This window comes from Limulus polyphemus, unplaced genomic scaffold, assembly GCF_000517525.1.
Source record: "Limulus polyphemus unplaced genomic scaffold, Limulus_polyphemus-2.1.2 Scaffold1421, whole genome shotgun sequence".
Taxonomy (NCBI): Eukaryota; Metazoa; Arthropoda; class Merostomata; order Xiphosura; family Limulidae; genus Limulus; species Limulus polyphemus.
This window is the reverse complement of record NW_013667031.1, coordinates 34921-44860: the sequence shown is the minus strand read 5'-3', so window position 1 is coordinate 44860 and position 9940 is coordinate 34921. Positions and strand designations below refer to the sequence as shown.

The 9940-nt window shown below is 29.2% G+C and overlaps 1 protein-coding gene across 1 annotated transcript in view; it reads right to left on the bottom strand.

Moving 5' to 3' along the window:
- LOC106463481 (voltage-gated potassium channel subunit beta-2-like) overlaps nucleotides 1-9940 on the bottom strand; it is a 25685-nt gene that overhangs the window by 9161 nt on the left and 6584 nt on the right. The window contains exons 5-9 of the mRNA XM_022390986.1: nucleotides 9412-9449; nucleotides 8717-8796; nucleotides 8261-8305; nucleotides 5079-5123; nucleotides 3286-3329 (exon numbers count right to left, since the gene is read on the bottom strand). Coding sequence (XP_022246694.1) covers nucleotides 3286-3329; nucleotides 5079-5123; nucleotides 8261-8305; nucleotides 8717-8796; nucleotides 9412-9449 — 252 coding nt within the window. The remainder of the gene's footprint in view (nucleotides 1-3285; nucleotides 3330-5078; nucleotides 5124-8260; nucleotides 8306-8716; nucleotides 8797-9411; nucleotides 9450-9940) is intronic.

Below are 9940 nucleotides of genomic sequence, written 5' to 3'. Positions count from 1 at the left end.
AACAAGCGGGAAAAAATTCACGCATGGGCACGAAGGTTCAAGATCGGCTCATGCAAGCGCGCTTGATTCAAATCCATCAGGTTATCGCAAAAAAAATAAGGTCCGGCCTGTGAGAAAGTATCCTCGTATAACCTAATTCTCGAGTACATATTATCAGAATTCCATATGGTGATCTTTGTGACAAGGTTCTCATCAAAACTTGGACTTAACAGCTCAAGCATCTGAGCTGCTATTGCTGAAACCATAAATCAAATTGTATGACTTTCACAATAACCAATTTTCCAAAAGAAATTTTCTTCCTATGTTTAGTAATAACAAAGATATAGAATTGATACAGTGAATACCTTGTATTTTACAAAATAGATTAAGAATAAAGGATACATTTAAATATGATAGAATCCAAATTTAGTTCAAAATTGCAATTTCACTCCCTACCTTTGCCAAAGTAATGTGAATTTCAATGTTCTTCATTATCATGAACTTTTGATTGAAGTTTTCAGTTGCGTTGACACATAATTCTAAGTCTTTACAGGTATTATGGAACTAAAAGTTCCATTACTTATGTGTTGCAGTTTAATACTGATTAGAAATATAAAAGTAACTTTTCTGAAAAAGTGCTTGTTTTTGTCTTTTAATTTGGTAAATGTTTGTGTAATATGAAAATGGAAAAATTTCAGTTAAAGACAAATGCCCATTTTTTAATTGTAAAAAATGCTATTTGTAAACCATTTTACACTTTTCTTTAATTTTAACCAGTATCCCAATCAACCTGATGAGCTTGGTAATGATGAAAGGACTTGTCAGAACTGGATATAGATATAGTGTAGTTGATGTATTATTATAAATTCTTCTTTACTTTCACTTTTAAGTTCTTAGAATAATAAATTTCAGAGACTCCTAAGCCATAATTCTAAGAAGGACAATTTTATCTACAATAACCTTGGGATTAAGTGTGTACAGTGTGTTACACAAACAGTTTTTGCTCATACAAAAATATGAAGATACCAGAGGAAAAAGTAACCAAAAGTGCTCACACCAGCTTTGAAGTTAAAAATCCAAAATCAGTAATTTATACCAACTATCTTTCCATTCCTTTCTTGTCTTCTCTTACCCTAATCCCATTAACAATTACGTTTGCATCCAGCTCTACTTTTCATTTTCAATTACCTAGTGTTCTACAGGCAGCCTCAACATTTAATGTAAAAGTGAATTTCCTTCTATTCATTGTTTTATTCAAAAGAAAATACTTTCAAGTAATATTAAAAATTGACAATAAGGTTATTGCAATTACCAAAATAGGTGTAATGATTTTAAAGACAAAAGATTAATATAAATATTAATATAAATTAATATATTAAAGTAGTAAAGTGTAAGGAAAAGTGAATATTACAGGTTTTTGTCACACTTTATTATATATTTAACTCTATTAAAGTTTAATTTTTGTTCCTTTTCATTTACAAAATAAGGTATGAAGGAACAATAATTCAGATTTGTCTTTTAATTTGACCTCTTTTTTTTCCCACTGTTGGCTATATTTCACTTTTTTCTCATTGTCTTTCCATATTTTGGGTAACCCTAGTATCCATCTACCAATATTAGACTAGTTTGTGTAAGGAGGAATAGTCTCTCTAATTAAGCACTTTAGTAGGAATAAGGAAAGACAAACAACAAGTTAGGAAGTAGAAGAGAGAATAGATAAATGAGGAATCGTAAAAGGATTTTAGTGTGAATGAACTGAGTGGATTGAGTGGGGTTAGAATGGTATTAATCGTAGGACTTACAGCTAACATTATATACATGTGCATAGTAGAGGTCCCACAGACTATATTACACGGGAAATAAGAGGCAAAAATAAGTTATTTGCTATGAGTGTCGTATACTATTGAATATAAATAGAAAACAAAAGCCACCCAGATGGTTGCTTATGATCATACTCTGTTATGCTATTTTCAATATTTGCAAATAAAGTACTAAGTACATGGTGTTTAATTTTCCTAAATTGAGCATGACTGAGTATTGTTTAGATATAGTTAATTGAGGATAACATAAAACGAGAACAAGTAACAACTAACAAAATAGACAATTGGCACAGAAAACACTGGTGATTGAGCTTAAAAGAGCAATCTTTTTTCAGTTTCTATTATTGAAAGATAAGAGCTTTCAGTTTAATAGTTGGAACACTGAATTAGCTGAAAGAGTATTGCATTATATATCTAAGTTTACTTTTAACGTTACAAATTACCAGTTAGAGCTAACATTTTAAATTAAAATAAATGTGTAATCAGAAATAAAAAATATATACTTAATATTCTTATAAAAGGGTATAAGATTAATAAGGTACAGGACAAAAGGAAGAAGATGACAGAAGAATGGATGGAAGTGGCAGAAAAAAAAAACCTAAAAATTTATGAGAGAAAAGGCAAAATATTGATTTAAGTAAAAGTTAGGGTAAGAGAGAACATGAAAAGAATAAAAAATATAATTGAGATATGGGAAGGAGAGAGATAGAAAAAGAAGGGAAAAAGAATGCCAAATTTTCCATCCATAACAATACTTTCCATTTCTTTCCTTTTTCATCTTACCTGATACCCTTATTTATATCTATACCATACTTTCCTTGTGATAGTTGTTACCTCTCTACTTCCTTCCAATGCTTTGTCTTTCTCTCTCAATTTAACATGCCCTTTGTTCTTTTTCATTGTTCTCTTTGCTCCTAGTCATTTGTATTTTTCTTACAATTATTAACCCTTCTCTACTCTCCCAAAGAATTTATTTATTTATTTACATTACTGTTTCCTTTTTAACTTTCAGACTTTTTCTTTCATTCATAATTTTTTTTCCATTACATATCTCATTTCTCCGTTTCCTAATATTTTTCCTTTCTTCCCTTTGCTCCAGTTCTTCTCTGCCTTCCAACTCATTATGTCACTTCCTTTTCCATTGTGTAACTACTATTTTCTTTTTCCCATTTCTGCTATTATTTTTTCCACATACCTATCTCTGTTTTTTTTCATTCATTTTTGTCAATTTTCAGTCTTTTAGAATTCTTTAATAGTACCCATTTCTCAGGAAGAGAATAATGTATGTTATATTCTATGAAAAGAAAAGCAGCAGTAATGTGACATGCAGCCAAAGCTTACCAGTGTGAGAATAGTAAATATTTTTCTACATGCTGAAGTAATTATGGAAACAGCCAAATAAACCCATGCACTTGTTATGTATGGAATGAAGAAAGCCATGCTGCAGAGAAATGGAAATCCAATACTTTTTAATACTTTAACTTGCCTTCTATGATTTGCTTCCTTGAAAGTCCTCTTTCTGTGTCTGGTCTAGTAACAATGAGGGGATAGAATATAAAATATTTGTCTTGAGTATAATAACCATATGAGGTGCAACAAAAGTTACACCGTGACTTCTGGAATGCAAGTGTACCACACATGATAACATTTGTTTGTAAAACGTCACACTGAGTAGATAATGCTGCGATCTTCTCACAGACTTAGAATTTTGGACATAATATGGTGTTAATTTCTGCCATTTTTGGATAAACCTCGAAAGTAATTTATTTTTGGATTTTGAGGAAGGCTAAACTAAAATTCTATTGAGAAACTTCATTTTAAATAATTTGAATAGAAGATAAGATCATAACATTGTATATAATGATAGTGTATAGTTACATATGGTGGCTCCATGGAGAATATTGTTCTTCCAAAGGTTTGATTTCAAACACGTTTTATCACATGTACAGTCTAATAACTATAATTCTATTAATTTGATTAATAAGTCTTGAAAGAATGCCAATCAAACAGTAAAAATACAGAAGACAATTTCCTGAATGTTTTGATTTATATCATGGCATGTAGTAAATTATACAGGAGTAATATAAAATCACAAAAATACTAAATAACTGTGTAGGAAATATTTTAGTGAATTATAAACAAGGAGGAAAGTACAATGCTTGTTAATCTTATTACATAGTTTCTCTTTCTGATACTAAGTCCTTAAACTTCATACTGGCATCAGCACCAGGGGGCACATGAACCATCACTTTATTTTACACAGCTTCAAACAAAAACTTGAAGTAAAACTACATTTTAATAGCAATAAAAGTAACTTAATACTCATCCTGATAATGCTTATCTCAGGCCTAAGCTTATGAATGACTAAGCTCTCCTTTATTCAGAGAGTACAAAAAAGTTACTTCTCAAACATTATGAAAGAATAGGAAAATTCCTGACAATCAAAATAATTTTAATTGTTTTATTCACACATTGTTTATTTACAGTTTTATCACACGGTTTTTAATTTTATTTTAATTGTTTTATTCACGCATTCTTTATTTACAGTTTTATCACACTGTTTCTAATCTTTATTTTAATTGTTTTATTCACACATTGTTTATTTACAGTTTTATCACACTGTTTCTAATCTTTATTTTAATTGTTTTATTCACACATTGTTTATTTACAGTTTTATCACACTGTTTCTAATTTTTATCAGTAGACTTCAGACTTTGATTAGTCAAGTATCATGACAACCAATTCATAATAATTTGGATATCAATACTTGTTTTTAGACTTAGTGTAAAAAATAAGCATGTTCTTTTAATATACATTGACAATATAACACAGTGTTCTACTTTACTTGTTCATTGCTAAGTGCAAAGCTACACAATGGGTTTTCTGGTTTATACCTACTGACAATATCAAAACCTGATTTTTATTGTTATAAGCCCTAAGGCATTTACCACTGAGCCACTTGAGGGCCTTGTGTTCTACTTTAAAAGTTCAAGTTCCCAATGTATTTTCCTGATACTCTATTGATCAATAATATCCAGTGAAATATATATATATTTAACATGGAAACAGTTAGTTATATCACAATAATGATAAGTTTTTATGTCAGCTGGTATTTTTAATAAATCCTGTTCTTTTTTTATACATACACAGAAAAAGTCTTTACATCAAGATGAACAGAGGTCACCATGGAACCACCAAGTCAATACTGTAAGTTTAAATACTAATTTAAAATAGTTGATCTTAAAATTTTCAATATTTGCAAAAGAAGAGTTAACTTACCTTCCCCCCCAAAACAGCTTTGTTGTTATGACATAGGAAGATCTCCTAAAAAGTAACAATAAAATATTTTAGAATAACCTCAATATAATGATTTTAATATTGTTTAAAAAAAGGGGGGGATGACTCAAACCTGATTATGATCTGTGAAATCAAACAGGTACATCACCTCTAGTTTACTCTAAACAAATGAAGCTTGTAAACATTATACAAAACAAATATCAATATTTTTAGAATTTTAATGAAACTTGTAACATAAATTTATAAATGATATGACAGATGTTAATATACTCGAAATAAAGAAAAGTACTATAAAAAAAGCAGTAAAACAATCCAAGCATAGTGCACACAGCCTTAAAGATATTATCAAGTCTTAAATTTAATGTAAAGTGTAGGCGACTAAGTAACAACAAAACTTTACAGTGTAAACTTCTTGTACCTGATGATGACAAAACCTTGTCGAAACGTTGTACATTTGCTGTTATGTTAAACTTATATTAAAGTTTTTCTTCATTACCCATTCAAGCCATCTCCAAGCATTATAAAACTTTAATTAGTTAGTACTTGTTAAAAATGGATTATTTTCTTTTTTTCTCCTTCCTGATTATAAATCTTTCACTTCAGAAAATTTTGAAATAACGTTTTTCTGTGACAGGCTAATGATCTGCCTAATGATCGGTTTATCAAAAAAGCATTATTTTGATGTTCTTGCACAACACTCAAAAGCTAACTAAACTTTGGCTAAAAAGTTAAATGCTAATGCTAAGAGTCAATTTGTCCCAAAATAAGTTAGAGACGATCTGAAAAATAAATGTTTAAAAAAATTCATTATCATTAGAATATCATCAACTATTCATTAAGTGGCCCATATGATAAGTTAATGAAAATCTGAATCACTAGCATTAAAACTTCAATGTAACAGCCACATTACAGTCCAATGTCTTAACAGATGCTACTGATATTTTATATCTCAACTTTTAAAGAGCCTAATTAAATTAATGAATGAAAAAACAATACATGAATAGAAAATTGGCTTGATTGTAAAAAATAAGACTTTGTGATAAGTTGAAATTTTCCTAACTAGGATGATGTGACTACAAAGGACATCTTAAATAAGATTATTTGGTTGGATGTAAATGCATGTTGAATGTATTTGTATTTCTAATATATTATGTCATGATGTCTCATGTTTTTAAAAAAAACAAATGTAATATTCCCACGAAATCCAGTTTCAAGAACTTTAAATAGGAACTTGTAAGTTTAAGTGAAACTCCAAGAGTCAAGTGTTTTGCCATATGAATAAAGATTATATTTGGACACTAGGGTTTTTTTTTCCTTTGCTGTCAATATATTCTGTTTAACTTATTCTAGGATCTGCTGTGTAATGTTGATACTTGATAGTTAACTGTTGGAAGTCAGTGCATCTTGGATACTTGATACTTAACTATTGGAAATTAGTGCACCTTGCATACTTGATATGCAACTGTTGGAAGTCAGTGCACCTTGCATACTTGATACTTAACTGTTTGAAATCAGTGCATCTTGGATACTTGATACTTAACTGTTTGAAGTCAGTGCACCTTGCATACTTGATACTTAACTGTTTGAAATCAGTGCACCTTGCATACTTGATACGCAACTGTTTGAAATCAGTGCACCTTGCATACTTGATACGCAACTGTTTGAAATCAGTGCACCTTGCATACTTGATACTTAACTGTTTGAAATCAGTGCACCTTGCATACTTGATACTTAACTGTTGGAAATCAGTGAATCTTGCATACTTGATATGCAACTGTTGGAAATCAGTGAATCTTGCATACTTGATATGCAACTGTTGGAAATCAGTGAATCTTGCATACTTGATACGCAACTGTTGGAAATCAGTGTACCTTGCATACTTGATACTTAACTGCTGGAAATCAGTGCACCTTGGATACTTGATAAGATTTCCAACAGTTAAATATCAAGTATGCAAGGTGCACTGATTTCCAGCAGTTAAGTATCAAGTATGCCAGGTGCACTGATTTCCAGCAGTTAAGTATCAAGTATCACAAGGTGCACTGATTTCCAACAGTTAAATATCAAGTATACAAGATGTTCTGATTTCTAACAGTTTAGTATCAAGTATCGAAGGTGCACTGATTTCCAACAGTTAAAAGTGCACCTTGTGATACTTGATACTAAACTGTGGGAATCAGTGAACCTGAACATATGTATTAATACTAGAAGTATTTAAACTTTAGAAGTCCAGTTTCAAATTTACCTTTGAAAAAATATTTCTTGGTTAGAGTTTACCATTCTTTTAGACTATTGTTGGATATGTAATTGAAGGTGAAAGTTCAAATTATTTGGTACTTTGTTCACTTACACATTTTTAGTGTTCTTAACAACATTCAAAACAGTGTTCATGTCAATTTCTATCCTTATAATGAGCCACTATAGATTGTTGCCCAATTCTGATTATAAAACTGTTAGTTATTGTAGTCTGTCGAATTCTGCACAAAGCTACTTAAGGGCTATCTGCACTAGCCATACCTACTTTGGAAGTACTAGATTAGAGAACACGGCTAATCAACACCACCCACTGCCAACTCATGGGCTATACTATAATAACAAACAATGGGATTTGACCATCACTCTCATAACTTACCTATGGCTCATTAATATTGCATTAACTCTAATAATTACTGCTGGAGTTTCTCTTTTGTAGTTTATAGAAAAGTAAGTAATTTCACACACTTTTTTAGACAGTTCATCACATGCAAAAATAAAATTAATATGATATAAAGCAATATATGGACCTCACCATTAAAGAACAATGTAAAAACAAATCAATTTGAGGGTTTAAATTTTGCAAAGGATGATCATGGAGTCTTATAAAGAATATCTAATAACCCTAATATCAAATAGTTATAAATTTGACTGGAGGGAGAAACAATTAAAATTGCACTTCAGGAGAGTGAATTCCTTAATGCCAGTAATTTCTATGCACAGAAAACCTGGAAACAATAGTAAAATGACAAAGTGAGTATGTAAACTGTAAAAATATAAGGTACATATCCTTCTAAATGATTTCTATATGTTATAATAAAAACTAAGTAACAAGAACAATTAAACAGACTGGATATGATGTAAAAATAACTATGAAACAAAAGGCAGCCTTACATCTTCTAAACACTAACCTCCATCCCTTTTTCTTCAGGATGTTACCAAGAATAATTTCTGCTCTGAAATAAAAAAATAAATTACAATAACCATAATGCAAAAGGCATCATATACTACTGCAAAATTTAGTATTTTTGATACTATGCATTAAATATAATTAATGACAGAAGAAATACAAGACTAGTTAATCTAACAGTGCAATAGTACTATTATATTAGATAAACAACTTATATAAATTAAAAAATGTTAACATTAATTGCTGATAGAAGAAGAGATGGGTAATATTTTGATTACTTGAACAGTTGTAATAACCAAAAACTAATTTAAATTTATTATTTTCCTTACATTAATCAATTTAATTGTAATTTTTATTAATCAGTTAGTTTACATGATAATCAATGTAATTGATGCTCATAGGTAATCAATAATGCAGTTAACCACCCAGCTCTAAATGGAAGACAAGAAACATTTACCTTTCACTCGCATACACATCTGCTGTATCAAATATATTTATTCCACTTTCATATGCTAATGTCAAAATTTCTTCTGCAACCTACAGTAAAAAATAATCACTATCTAAATGTTACTAAAGCCTTGCAGTTTTCAGGACTTATAAAAAAAATTACAAAATCAAAATACATGAACATAATAAAAGCAACAAAATATATACATAGAAAGAAATTGCAGTTAAGATTAATACTAAATCTTAAGGAAAAAAAAAATTCATAAAACAACTACTCATTTACGTATTACATATAATATTAAAACATGCACAAAATGGTATACCATGTATATTAGATCCTAAATGTTTTATTAGAATAGTTATGTATATAAATAAGAATAAATTTGCTACAAACACTTTATGTCTTTTCAAGCATCCAATACTTTTGTGTCCTGAATCTAACAGTAAATGTAAATTTTTTTTTGAGTTTACAAGTACAATATCACAAATAAAAATATACTTGTAAGTCTAATCTTTCACTCAGAGTTTACCATTTAAATACTAATAATAAACACAAAGTGAAACATGTAAAATTTGTATCTTCTTATCTATAGATTATCCATAAAACATTGCAATAACTTTTAAAGCATAATGTAATGATTGATAAAATAATTAAGTAACTTTCATAATGTGAAAATTAATTTAAAGAGCACAGATAGGATTTACCTCTTCTGAAATTTGTGAACCAAATGTCACCCATGTGCCTAGCCAAAAGTAAAATAAAATCTTTAATGTAATTACTTTAAATATAATCTCATTTTAAAAAAATCCCAAAAATCTAAAATCACCAAACACATGTAACTTAAATCAATTATGAAAAAAAAGAGACGTATACACTTTCTATTCAGGAAAACTACTAAAAAAACTAACAAATATTATAGGTTTAATGTATAAAAATTATATTTTGAAGACATTTTTTAAAATACTGCAAGGAGAAATCTTAGAAAAATATGTGTACCTACAAGGTGAATTCTAAAAGATATAATCGGTATTAAAATTTTAAGCAAATGGTATTTAAACTTAAGTGTTGTATGCTTACATATCTATTATTTTGTTGACAGATATATATATTTTATAAGTGAACCAAAACAATAGTGAAAATGTTCACAATACAGTGTATAAATTTCAAGTGATTGAAAAACTGAGAAAATAGGCTTAATATTTTTGAGGAGTTAAACATTACATTTTAGAATAA